We start from the raw sequence: 14427 nt of genomic DNA on the forward strand, positions 1-14427 counted from the left end.
TGTTTGAAGGCTGTGATCTGTTGGTACACCTGCATATGAGCTGATTCATTTACTACCCCTGCACTATTTAAAGAGTTTGGGATGGTTGGGACACGCTAGCAACTTCTAGTGAGGAACGAAAAGCTCAGCAGTTTCTTAAGAGACTGTAGTAAATACTGAAGCTTTTCTTTTTCTGTCCTTATTCTCAAATAACAGTGATTTCCTCAAACGATAGTAGTGTGCTCAGTTTGGTACAAAATTTTTCCTTCCACCTAGTCTGTCCCTCAAAGACCTTTTGATCTTGAACACAGATACAGAAACAACCCGTGCACTGAAAAATTCCTGACAAGGGAATCATTCTGAGAAAGACACATATATTCTTAACCAGGCAGTCATGTGTTTATTATTGTTGGTAGACAGTCCCATGCATTTTCCAAAACTTGTTTTTAATTGTACTATGAGGCAACCAGGTGCTATTTTTAGTTGTGACTTGGAAAATTGGTGAGTGTGCAAACAGGCCTGTTAACATCCTGCACTGAAGCACTAATAGTAGAGACGTACTAATAGGCGAATACCAAGTGTCAACTTAATGGACTTGAGCAGGGGAGAAACAGAGATTATATGACACAGCTGCTTGCATTAGCATGGGACTATTCCTGCCCATGAGCAGGAGATTCCTTTCAGATCTGTTTTCTTAAAAAATTTCTGTTTGAAGCCAGGAGTTGCAATTTCTAATTTAGATAGATAAACCATTTAGTGGACTGACATTAAACTGAAACCTTAAGGAAAGTTTAGAATGTAAAGAAGGAAAGAAGATTTCAGGGTAACATTGCACTGGTTTTTAAAATTGTATCCCATTTCATCTGTGTCTCACTACCCTGAGCTATGTTGAACGTTACCTCAAATTTAAGCTCTTGTTTGAATATTCAAAACTGTACCATGCCAGAAGGCCTGCAGCAGAGCTTCATCTCCTATAATGTATCCTTTTGTGCTCTCTTTTTTACAGGCTGCATCAGTACTCCCCCTTTCTTCAGCATCTCTCTATTCCTGTTTTTGTTCATTCATCTCAAATATGCTTGTTCTAGTCCTCTGAGTTCTCTCTTACCCTCATTTGTCTCCTAAAATTTTGCTACTTTGGCTAGTGGTTATTATTCTGTCATTCAATCCCTTCTGTGGTACTTGAGAGCATAATCTTCTAACCTAGTTTACATTACACTGTCATTATGAATTATTAACGTTCTAAAATAAAATCTTCAAACAGTAATCTTTGCTGTGGTGAAAGAGCTCCGTGTGCTTTTGTTTTCCTTCCTGTCCTGCCTGTCCTTTCCTTTCTTTAGACCTTCAGGTCTTTAGAGCAGGGATGTTATTGATCCAGCCGTCTGGGAAAGACTTGCTGTGCAATGAGAGTCACGTCACATCTCTGGGCTGAGATAAGCATTTATTTATATAAACACTAAAAAAAAAAGTGTGGAAGTAAAACTCTTGATTCTATTAGAAGATCTGCTGCACAAGTAGAAGTGATAATGTATGTTTGGGTTATAGCTTGCTTGAGAAGATTAATATTATTTTTTGTGCTCTCTACTATATTGTTCCTATTTTTGTTCCTATGATTCTCAGTTTTATTTGTCAATAGATGAGAAATTTAAAATAACAACAGAACAGGTCAAGTTATAATTCTCAGCAAATGTTTAGGGCAAAAAAGTTCAACCAAAAGAAATCGGGTAACAAACCCTATCAGCTTTCCTCCACACTTCATTTTAATGCAACTGTTTGTCCATTCTGCTTCCGAGAAATTGGAAGATTCCAAAATCATTAAATGTCCAATTTTCTAAGTGAATCAACACACAAATATTGACCAGAAGTGTTCCTTTAAGTCACGAGTGTCTGCATTGCCGTTGCAGAGAACTTGCAATTAATTTGAACAAAATAGAGTTGATTACAGCTGCATTCATCTTTGACATAGAGGAACAGCCCATGGGGACATGTTCCAGCCTGCACCCCATGGCTTAGTGTGCGCAGCCTCCTCTAATATCAAGATGGATCATAAAACTGTGACCTGTCGCTTCTGCAACTTTCCTCTTCTTATCAAAAATAAGGGCAGCTGCAGACTACACAGTAGAACGCCACAGTCTATTTTTTACATACTGTTGTTGTAAGTGGTCGGTATTGTGAAAAGTACTTTATTTATTAATTTTGCAAATCATATTTTCTCTGCAGAAAGTATGTTCTTCGGACAAGCAGGTGGTGTTCATTTGCATGCATGATCTATGCTGTCTCGGCTAATCTGTTTGTTTAGTAGTTTGTGTGTTGTGCAAAATAATCTGAGCTGGAAATATTATTTGTTTTTATCACTAGTTGCGCTTTTATAGGCAGTGCAGAAGCCTAAATTTGGTTTTGTTAGAAAATATTAAAAATTTGCATAAATTTTGCTTATATTTTGATTTTTTTTTTTCTTCCCCTAATCTATAAAATCTGTATAATGCTAGATCTGCTATTCAAAATTTGGAAGAAAAGAAAGTGAAGTGAGTATAAGATGAATATTCCCATTGATCAACATTTTCTTTTTTCTTTGTATCTGAGATGGTTTAAAAGGTCATTTATTTAAAAAATGACCAATTCTGTTATATATTTTTGTTTCTAGCTACATTATTTGGATTTATTTGTGCCATTTTTAATGTGTTAGAGTGTAGTAAGATTTAGCATTGCAAACTTTTAAATTTTGTTTTTAGTATTTTAAAAGGAATTTTTCTCTGGAGACTGCAGAAATCATTGAGTTCCATATCTGTCTATTCTGTACTTTATTTCAAAGCAGAGAATTCAGTTTGGGCAAATTTATCTTAAATTATTAAATCTGCTTCTGTGTTCCAGAACACTAACATGTGTGTCCCTACTGATATATAGGGGGGAGCATACAGGTTAGAAGTCTTATATATATACAAAAGAAATCTTAGAAGAGCTTCTAAATGTTGTGTATATTTTAGGGAATGTTGCTTTTGTAATACGTCACCTTTGTGGGTTTCCCAGAATTACTGTAAAACAGTTTACAGAGATGTATCAATCTGTAGTTACATAAAAATCAGCATTCTAGGCTTGTTCTCATGTTCGTTGTGTCTTGTACACTATATATTTCTCTGAGGCTCACAACCTTGAGTACTTTGCTTGCCTGCTGGTTGATGATATGTTATCATGGCTTTTCCAGACTTTTAAGGTTAAAAGGTAAGCTTTTGCTATGAAGATTCTTATTCTTCCACAGGAATAACTAAAATAGGGACCAATTTCTGTTAAAAATTCATGGCCAAATTAGGATGTAATTCTGCGTTTAAAACTGGATGAATTTTTTTTTTTTTTTTGGGTATACCAGCACTCATGATGTTTCCCAAGCATGGTTTTAATTTCTCATGTCTCTTCTGTACCACAGCTTATTTTGTAAAGTCTATTCTTATCCCATGCTCTAACTTCATTAAGAATTTATGCTTGAAAATGTAAAATTCCTCCTCTTAGTCTGTTCATTACATTAGCATTCCCCTTGCTCCCAGAATAACTCTTCTTAGCCAGCGTCCTACAAAATAAGCTTTTTGTCTCAGAAAAGCCGTGGTAAATGCAAGGGCTTTACAATATCCTTAACATTTCAGCTGAGCCTAATTGTGTTAACCAAGAAACGGGGAAACAAGCTGTGGAGTGGAAGGTCCTGCACTGGAGGTTCAGATTGGAGCAAACAGCCTGAATTAAACCTAGAAACGAATCAGATGCCAGAGCTCATTTTAGAGTTCAGGCTTGATTTGGTCTTCTGGGTAATATGCTGTCAAACAGGTGAAAGCACTCCCTGCTAGCTGGTTACCACATGTAGTCCCGAGCCTGGAGGCACCGTGTTGATCCTTGGCACGGCGTCTGACCAGCTTGCTGCTGTGAGATGGGTGTTGGAAGTTTGAGGTCTTGTATAGATGAGGGGAGCCCTTTTTTGCTTTTGTGAGCTAGTAGTTGCGATCTGAGTAACAAAAAGCCCCCTAATCCACCCACTTAAATACAGCTCTGTTGCCTCTCTTTGCTGTTTGCTCTGTTCATTTTACCTTAATTACTTATGTGTTGTCTTGTTTTAGTTCTAAATATCCACTGGTATTTCTTCTTCAGTCCTCAATCCCTGTGAAGACACAAAGTGTGCCAGCTGCCTTTGCTCCTGCTTTTTCTCTTAATTTGTCCTTTAAGCTCTGCGCTGTAGTTTCCCTGTAAAACAGAGGGTAATAACACCTGCTTTTTCAAATCTGCTTTGCTGCAGCAGTCTTATTGGAATGGGTTATGGCCAATGTCTGTCAAAGACTGTGTGTTACAGTTCTTTGGGATATATACAAAACCCCTGTTACGGGAGAATTTAGCAATGGCCGGGTCTCGTTACTCAGTGCAGGGAGCCAGGGGTGGAAGAATTCTGCAAAGAACTGAAGCTGATGAAGTGCCGTACTTCTTCATGGAGAGGCTGATGCAGGTTGGAAAGGCAGGAGAAGAGATTAAGACATCTTCCTGTTTGCAAATGCTGTTGCACAGTGAATTCATTAACACTGTGTTACAGGTTAGAAAGAAAGTTTGAAGTGCAGCATGATAAATAATACATGATAAAGATGAAGAAATGCTATGGTGGCAACAGGAGGCTCAATCTATGTTTTCCTTCGGATAAATTTTGGCTGGTGAAGAGGAGGGAAAATCTTTGGATGAGGATGTCAAGGTTATAGCAGCACGCTGTGATGCAGTGTTTCTTCCAAGTGTTACTGAGTGTCTTCAAGAACATTTTGGATAAAATGTTAGAAGATTTCTTTATAAACATTAAGTGAGATTTTCAGAACCGACGTTCCGTATTGTTATTTTTAAAATAACGTTTCTCATTTTTTATGGTGTTTGAATCACATATTGAGGTTACATTTGGTTAAATCAGACAACTGACATTTGAATCACACATGAAGACAGGGCTGGGGAAAGAATGCGAGTTCTAGTAACTTATTTAAAGAGGATAATGGACCTTTCCATGGCATCTGAGCCCAATCATCAATTTTGTGAGCTTGAAATAATGCTAAGCTTATGCTATATTGAAGTTGCCAAACATCTTACTAATGTTATTTGGGAAGAATAGTGTTGTATGGAATATTAGTGATATTAGTGTATGGAATAAGTGATATTTTTGTAAATAGAAATACAAAGAAAAAATCTTTCTTATTAAATATTCATAAGATTTTTGGCATGATTAACTTTGTGTTTTACCAGTGCTTGCTTCTTATCACTGTTTGGTAATGTTTTCATTTGGAAAATACTAATTGTGATGTCAGAGCTGTAGTTAACATCCTCTATATCAAGTAAGTACAATTTTGTAGGAGTTGTTTTAGGACTATGAAATCAGAGCACTTGCTTATGCTTAAACTGTGCAGTGATATTGTGGTGAATTAGATAGAATTTCAGGGTATCCACTATAATGGCAACCCCTGATACTTCAGTAACTGTGCCGGATTAAAGTTACATGACAAGTTGGCAGCTTTTATTCAGATATATGAATGGGCAGTGCCTTATAGCTAGTTCAGTAAATGTTTCTGATCCTTTGAATCATTAACTAGTGCAGTCACTAGGATGTTCCCTGCATGGGAAATGCACACCAGAAGGAAGTTTGGTTGTTCTTCACCCCCAAAAAACTTGGCCTTCAGGTCTTAGTTTAATCTCAGATAAATGTGCCTTTGGGAGCCCTTTTATATAGAGGCAGCAATTGAAATCCACGTGAACCACTGTAGTAGAAGAGTATGGCTCTTTAGTTCCGTATTGGCTTGGTGATTTCTGGAGGTGGGGTGATTTCTGCCAAAAAAGGAGGAAATCTAAGATTGTATAACCTAGCAAATAATGATAGAAAAATGAACCTTAAAGATATATTCAACTTAATGTTTTCTGTCAGACTGTTACTTACATGTCTTGAGATTGCAGTCTGCTCAAAGACAGTCTGTTCTTCATTTGCGTAGGTCACTGTTCAAATAATAATGATGCCCCAAATAGCTCAACACACATCTTCCGTGTAATTTTTTTTAAAGGAACGCTCCTTTTTTTAGGAGCATATAGGAAGAACTTTTTGCCTTCCTTTGTACTGAAAGACCAAAGTTTTCTGCTGGAGTTTTTACGTGTTACACAGTTTTAACTATATTGTTAGTGATACAGAGCAGATATCTTTTCAGTTCATCTGCATTAACTTATGCTTTCTTATATCAGAATCATTTTTGTGCTTGTTGGGTGTATCATTTAAAGTTTAAAATAAAATTTATATTCTCCTTATAGAGAAAGAACGTATCTTCTCTTTTGTGACTCCTCCAAACAATTTAGCTTTGCAAGTAAAAAGGTTTTAATTTCTGGGTATTTCTAGTAACTAATTTGTGGGTTTGAGGCTATTCAAAAAAGTTATATGACTATTAAAAAAAGTTAAGTCTGCAAGTATCACATATTTATGTGACACTTAATACAATGTAACCATTCAAGTGATTGAATAATTAGGAAGAGGTAGGTTTTTTCCAATTAGTATATCAGCTGGTTTCCATTGCAAGTTTTCCTTTACCGTAATGTGACTCAGGAAATTTACCTTCATTTGAAAACTACTGGACTACTACATGCTTCATCCTGGTTGAAATATTTTAAAAACATAGTCAAGAATATTTTGTGGCAGCTTTTCTTGATATATAGTCAACTTAAAATGTAGTCAGTCACAAGAGTTTTGACCTTTGGGATATTCTTTTTCAAAATGACCTCAGTGATCTCCTTGATACTGCTTCAAACTTTACAAGGAGTTCAGCTTACTTTTAAAGTGACAGGTTTTATTTAAAAGAAGATGGTCTTATACCAAGTGAATTTATTTAATGATAAAGGTAGCTGCTATGAAAGAAGTCTAGAAAGTAATGGGTTTCGTGTGGACTGTTTGCCTAATTGCATTCTCGTTTAATGTCAGGCTTAATTAACGTCCTGCTTTGGTAATGGTAAAGACGAGAAATTGGGGAAGTCGTTGACATTGGTTATTTATAACTGTCCAGTGGATGCTGTGTCACTAGGAGGGCCCTGGAAACTACACATTTGGTCAGCAGAGAAATACTCCATCATCACAGGAGCTGCTGAAATGTTCTGCAGGTGGTCTGCTCTGAGGACAAGTTGGGCATGAAGTAGAGAAGGTGCATTAGGGAGATTGATGGAGACTGAATATCCTGAAAGGCGAGTGGAAGAATTTTACGAGGAAAGAGGTTTCTTCAGGCTTGGAATAGCTCAGGATCAGGAATTCACAAAGACATATTAACATTTTTATGAGTTAAATAAAATAGAAAACTCATCTCGTAACCTATTTGTGAGTGCACTATTTTTCTTGATATGTTTTCTGACATGCAGAAGGCTATATTTTTGAACCTAGTGAGAAGTTTCTAGTCCTAATTCTGCAAAATGTTTTGCTTATCATGCAGAGAGAGTAATATAGTTCCTTAGAAGGATTTCATTTGTCATTGTAGATGTGAGAAAATCCTTATGCTTCATACATTTGTTACAACTAAAGCGAATTCTGCAAATGTTGACATTGTCGTATTTTAAGACATGACATATTTTTAAAAGACTTTAAGACTTTAGAAGATTTAAAAGTTTGATGGTTTCATTGTGTTGTTCTATTTTTCTGGCAAAAACACTGCATCTCCAAGTATGGTGTCTTCACATTTTTTGGGTACTCTGAACTTTGCTGTAGTTAACGTCTGGGGACAGTCCCAAAATGAGTGCTTTGCTGATGCTGATTTGCAAGATTAGATTTTGCTACTGGTGTGTGGAATAGGCATTTTGAAAAGCAGGAATATGAAGTGTTAAGGAAATTTCTGCTGTTTGTGAACCAGTGTTATATAATTCCCAAAGTGCTTTTTGCAGTTCTTGGGTAAGTGCTCTGCAGAACCACGTTAAATAGCAAGATGGGTGGACGGACGGGTTTCCCATGATAGCAAACACCCCATTCCCTTGCCCGGCTTGGGGTGCCCTGTGTTCCCCAAGAACAGCAGCGGATGGACAGGGTTTCACTGGGTTAATGCTGCCATAGAGCAGTCAGTCACTGACGCTAATGGAGAGTGTTCTCCTAAAATGGCTTCTCGTTTTTGTGTCCTTCCTGTAAGAGATGTGAAAGTGCTGGTGCTGAGTACAGTGATATTATGAGTGATATATCTTCAACTGCTGAGTTTTCAATCACTTTCGAAAAAAGCACAATTAATATAAACTTAGGAGTCTTAGCTGGTTGTAATCTTATTTGCTAACTATAAGCAGTCAGGAATTTATTTTTGTTGTGATGAGTTTATTTTGTTAGTTAACTGAGCACTTTTTTTCTCCCATTATTGCTCGGGAATTTCAATTCATGTTTTAGCTGACAGAGTAAATCTGAGTATTTTTATACCTTTTCAAAACCAGGGTTTATTGGAATTGGAGAGTCACATAACCTGAATATAATGCTACAATGCTGTTCTTCAGTTTCTACACTTGATTGGTATCTTGATCGGTATATGTTATTATGTGGATACAAAAATGAATGTGTTTATTCTTTCTCATCAGTAGTAGACAGTGGCAGAGTTTTGTCTGGTTGTACTCTAAATTAACTTTGTGAAATCAAACCCGAATGTGATTTAGATTCATTGGATACAAATGTTTAAAAGCACTAGAAGAGATGGTTGTGTTGAGCAGAGATTCAGTTCCTGCAGCACGCAAAATCACATTTCCCTGTTTTGAAGCTCAGATGGAAGGGCATGCTTTGCTGAATCAGATACTGTGATTCTTGATAAATGTATATATTAAAAATGTGCCATTATTTAATGGAAAGTTATGAAGACCATCTAATTCTTTCATGTGATTCTGTGGAAAGCGAAAGGGAGCCTACTGAGATTTCTTTCTCCCAGACATTTATGTGTATTTTTGAGGGCTGTATTGTGCATGGAAGGCAGTGCCAGCTGTTGATTGTCATCTTTCTCATGTCTGTGATAAAAAGCCACTCAAGAAGGCTGAAATATGAGAACGTCATTAGCTTTCCTACTGGCAGAAGTGCTTAAAAAAGCCACAATAGAAAGAAAATAGATTGCATATTGAAATAAAAAAAAAAATAAAAACCACCAAATCCCCCCCCCCCCCAAACGAAGTCAGCTACAGTGAGGTTTTGTTTAGACCCTGGAAAAAGCAAAAACAGGGCAAGGAGCTTCTACAGGCGCAAAGGGGGAAAAGTGAACTTGTGGCTGATGTGCAAGGGGGTGTGTGGGAAACCTCTGATGTGCATCACACATGAGTCCCGCTTGCATTTTGTTGTCAGAATTCAGCCAGTTGAGTTGTTTTGTGGGCACCAGGTGCAACGTAGGAGTTCGTGTTTACTGTGGCTGACGTGTTTGTGGTGCGGCTGACTTCAGGGGGAGAATGGATTTCTGTTTTTAAACTGATATGAGGTGGCATTGTAAGCTTTTTTTTTATTTTTATTTTTAAATTTAAAACCCACCTGGGTTACTTAAGTTAAAAGGTGGTATTTGTTTAAAGATGGAAGCTTAATTAAAAAAATAAGCAAAATGCCCCTGATGTGCCTCGTAGTTAGGAAGCAGAAGGGCCACCATTTCAAAACAAAACCACAAACTAGGCAGTAAGTGGTGCTCTCTGTGCAGACACAGCTTAAAAACCGTGTGTTATTCAGGATTGCAAACAGAACCTGGTTATGGTTTTGCTTGAAAATCTTTTGATTGTAATTGGATGAACACAGAGAGATGTATACAAAGCATGTATACTGTGTATACAACAAACTCCAGTTTTAAAGTGTATATATTAGGAAGGGAATAAATATCTCATTTTGCACTGCCTCCTAAGGTGGAGGGAGGGAGGCAGGGATGGAGCCGGGAGAAAACAGAGGCAGTGGAAACAGCAGCAATATGTACGCTTGCCTGCCTGTCTCACATTAATGGAACAGCTTGCAAGGTCTACAGGGAATTTGCATTGGCTCTGTCACTGGTATTATTTAGTTCCTTATTTATTGCTAGTGGCTTGATTGTGCTGTATTTTCCCAGCAATGAAAGCTTTTAAAGATCATGTCTGACTCCTTTTGGACAGTGCTGTCCAATTTCTCTCTGCCTGCTACCAGCATGTTGAGACGATCCAAAAGGTAATCTAAGGATTTTGCGAGTAATTGTTACGATGTTTTTCTAAGCTACTTGTTTTAATACTGTTTAGGCTTGCTTTCTTCTTTTTTAAGAAATTAAATCATATTCCTGGTTTGTTAGGTATGATTTCTTCATTTCTTACTGATTTGTTATTGTATTCATTGTAAAAATCATGCTGTGCAGATCTACTGATCCTTCTTTTTTAAGGTATTTATTTAAATGTATTGTTCCTTACTTCTCATAGTATATGAATGTGTAAGGGGTTTGTTTCTACAAAATGATGGATAGATGCTTTACTGAGAACAAGCTGCTTTAGCATTTAAAGTAGCAAAACAGTATTATGATGATATAGGCAGCACTAGGCAGGGCTTGCAAATATTTTGACTTACAGTACTTACAGTCTTAGAGCTATGCATAACCTTAAATTCTAAATCATTCTTAATACATTTAGCATTTTTTTTCTTGGAGATGTAGATATGTTAACGTAGTAGTTAATAGGATGAGTGCTCGTATTCATGCTACTCTCTGGATTCTGATAAAATCACATTGAAGTGTGTGAACTAATAAATGGTATCAGATCTGATGCAGTACAGTGGTGTCCCTTCAAGACTGGGAAATATCAACATAATTATTGCTTGTCAGGTGCTCTGTGGAGCTTAACGTATGTAGCCCGAAAACTTACTGGTGAGTATGGTAGGTAGTTAATCCTGACTAAAGCAGTATATTCAGATTTATGAGTAAACGTTTGCAGCTAGTATCAGAATTTCTCAGCAGTTGATTTGTTAATACGGTTAAAAATCTATGTAAGACTCACAATATAAGCTTTGACGTAATTTTTAGGGTGAATTTTGTTCATCACTATCACAAATGATATTCAACTTTTTAAGGGGATTGTAGCTTCTACATAGTAATATATTGGGGGGGGGCTGTCTATTTCCTGCTATCATTCCACATTTGTGGTTTAATTTTATCAGTTGTCTTCTGTGCTGACAGTGATTTTTAGAAATTTTACTGGCAATGAAGAAAGATGTTGTAAATAAATTTAGATCTTAATTGCAAAGAATTGTATTAGAGATGTTATTCTTTTCAAAGACAAGCTTTGTTGTCTTTAGCCTGGTTTTTAAAGGAAAAGAGCTCCTTGAGATTCAGGTTGAGTGTTGATCTCTCTGCTCCCAGCAGTAACTTTCACACTCATTGAGCAGTTGCAGCAGTGGTTTGATGGAGGAACAGAAGTGGCAGAGATAGAGCTCAGTATTTCTTTACGTATTTCTTGAACTTGGCTGGGGAGAGGGAGGGGAGGCAAAGTATTGTCCTGTGCCTCCGTTTCCAAAGGGTAAGGTAGGTAGGACTTGGCTTTCAGGTGCTTCTTGGCCACCAACTGGTGAGCGTGGAAGCAGCATGGTATAATGAGAGTTGACTCAGTTTGAGAGCGAGGTGAGATGGGCAGAGCCAGGAGCGAAGGAGTTGGGTTAGTGCGGGTGAGGGAGTGGGGCCTTTGGTGCAGGAGAGCACTGTTCTGTAAGAAAATAACCTGTGTTAGACCAGCAGCTTATGGAACAACTTGTTTATTGCTCCTGCTTGCAGAACTTTGTTTTTCTAAAGCTCATTCCATTCTAGACAGTGTTCAGCGTGCATAAAGATAGTATTTTGTGAAAATTCAACAGTCATGGACTTCTATACAGAGTGGACACCTGTGGTGTTTCTCATAACAAAAATAAACCATCTTTATTTTTCAGTACCTTGTTAGTGTGCCGTTTTGAATTTAAAATTAGACATCAAGGAAAAAACAATTTGAGAGATACTAATAAGGTTTCAGGTGCAATATTTTGTCAGAAAACTCCTACTCAAAATTTACAATTCCATTTATTTGTTAGTAGTTGAAGTACAAAAAGAAAGAAATTGATCTGTAAATCTGCTGCACATCTTAATGGAAAAGAGATTACTTTTTATTGATTTAATCACATAAATGAGTATTAGATATTTCAAAATGATCAAACAGCTCTATGAGGATTCATAGCAGAGAGCTGCTGCACGAAGTCATGTGGTGGAAATCCTATTTTGCACAGCATGGAAACCACAGCCTTCAGTCAGCCTTAGAAATGAAATATTTGAGCATGTGTGACAGTTTGCTGGGAATATCACCTTCTGCCATGCTCCGCTGGCGGCCTACCAGCTCTTTGCCTACCATCTTGGGGGAGATGGGTAGGCAGGTTGGGCTGGTCTTACATGTATCGTGATAAATCCGCTAGTTCATACGACAGACTGTTATATTGTGATTCTTGCCAGGGCATTGATCCTGAGAACACGTATGTAGTAACTTCGCTGCCAAATGTCTGGACTATGAGAGAGGTCACTGTACATCTAGTGTGTTGCAGTGCTGGGACCTGGGTGTTTCTGTGTGTTAATGTTCTCAGGATCGTGGCATCTGGGCACTTGGAATGAAGTACCGTATTATTAAATGAATAAATATTTTTCCATTTTAATTGGCCCCCTTTCAAAGCGTAACGTTCACTTCTTAGTAGACTTCTTATTTTTAAAAATTATGATTGCAATTTAAATTTCTTCTGTAACATTGCAATCTTGGGCATTTTTAGCAGCAGGGAATTTTTCGCTGTGTCAAATATTTGATACAATTTTCCTGTGATCTGTTTGTAAAACTTCTGTACGGTCCTACTGCATTTGTGATAGCTTGTGTGCTCTTAATTCTGGGCTTCTCCCCCTTCGATTTCTCTTAGTTTTTAATTTGTTTTAACATTGCAAGAATGAGTTACTAGTGGTATTCTGACTACTGTGCTATGGCACATTTCTCTATGATGATGGCTTCTGATACGTACTAAAAATCCTAAAGGGCTTTGCTCCCATATGGCTTTTCCTACATTAGGAGGCAAATGGGAAGGAATCCTCTTTCTCCTTGGTACATTTTGTTGAAATGAGCTGTCTTGTGCAGCTGGTGGGATTCTCACTGCAGCTAATGGTACTGTAAAAGTGAACCATCTGCTCCTCGGTCAAAGTGGCTGGATTGTTTCTTCTTGAGCATATTCCCGGAAGGATAGAGAAAGTCAAGAGCAAACTGTAAATACATAAGTTTGTCATGGGAGGGGTGACATAAACATAAATCAGATTTACCTGTCAAACTGGTTCTGTATAAATATTTTATGATTTTAAACTATAGAAGAAATATGAGGATTCCTTGGTTCAAAGGGCACGTGGGGTTGGTATTCTAGTATCAGCTGTACTGAGGCATTACCTATTGAAATTGGATTATGGAAAGATAAAGCATCATTCTGACGTATTTAAATGTCTCTGTTTTTAAATCCTTTTGTTTCTTTGTGCTTTGGGTGTATCTTGAATATACTCTTGCAGTTTGATACTGTTAACAGCAGTGTAGAATTGTGCAAGTGGATGTTTGTTGGTCTTGAAAAACTGACTTAGAATGATGATTTCTAATGTTTCCTCACTTTTTGAGCAGTTTAATCCTGTCTGGGTGGAACAGGCTGTGACTATGGATTTTAATAATTTCACTTTTGTTTAGTGACTTTCTTTTTGCAAAATTAAGACAGGGGAGGTTTGTGTATTGAAGTGACTTGAAAGATAACTCTGGGGGATGACAAAGGTGGATTTCTGTTAGGAAGGACATGCTGGGTTTGTGTCCATGATTGCCATTGATGGTCTAATTCTCCTTCCTTTTTTCCTTTCAGTGAAGGGACATCAGTGATGCAGTAATTTGGTAATTTGTTAAAATCGCAGGAATTAACTATCCTTTAAGTAGCAAGACACCTTTAAAATCAGTGATTCTATGGAAATAATTGTATTTCATTATAAACAGTTCCTTGGTAGCTAAGAAAAATGCTCTTCATTGTTGAAATATTAACAAACAATAAGAGAAACCACCTTTCACTGGGATGTAAATGAGTGAGTGGGAAATGATCAGGTGGCCAAGAGCATGTAAATGGTGCTTTCTGATGCATGGGTGTATTCGTGCTGACTTTTAAGCTACCATAACAGGACTGTGTTAGACAGTGAGTCCATACATATATCCCTTCAAATGTATTCGATGTCTTTTTTATGCTGATTCATCTAGATTGACATTAAAAGCTGTGTGTGTCAGAAGGATGCCACCTCCTCCATATATACATTGTCACTTTGAAGAAAAACAATTAGTTTGATGCTAGCAGAATACTTACTTTTTTGTGGTAACATAAAGCTAATCTTAAAAATGTGAGTCTATGCTATAATTAACTTTAAAGTGACAGCTGTCATGCCACACATTTCCTTGCTTAAATGAATAAAGTAAAAAATGTTTCCC

The 14427-nt window shown here is 37.2% G+C and overlaps 1 protein-coding gene across 9 annotated transcripts in view; it reads left to right on the top strand.

Annotated features, from left to right (window-relative positions):
• MAST2 (microtubule associated serine/threonine kinase 2) overlaps positions 1 to 14427 on the top strand; it is a 199666-nt gene that overhangs the window by 100091 nt on the left and 85148 nt on the right. Inside the window, exon 1 of one of the 9 annotated variants that reach the window (XM_030031731.2) lies at positions 10089 to 10123. The exons of the other annotated variants lie outside the window; for them this stretch is intronic. Within the exon in view, the coding sequence (XP_029887591.1) occupies positions 10104 to 10123 (20 nt within the window). The 5' untranslated portion in view covers positions 10089 to 10103. Of the gene's footprint in view, positions 1 to 10088; positions 10124 to 14427 lie in introns of those variants that run through there. 9 annotated transcript variants of the gene reach the window in all.

Source organism: Aquila chrysaetos, chromosome 12 (assembly GCF_900496995.4).
Source record: "Aquila chrysaetos chrysaetos chromosome 12, bAquChr1.4, whole genome shotgun sequence".
In the NCBI taxonomy this organism is placed as follows: Eukaryota; Metazoa; Chordata; class Aves; order Accipitriformes; family Accipitridae; genus Aquila; species Aquila chrysaetos.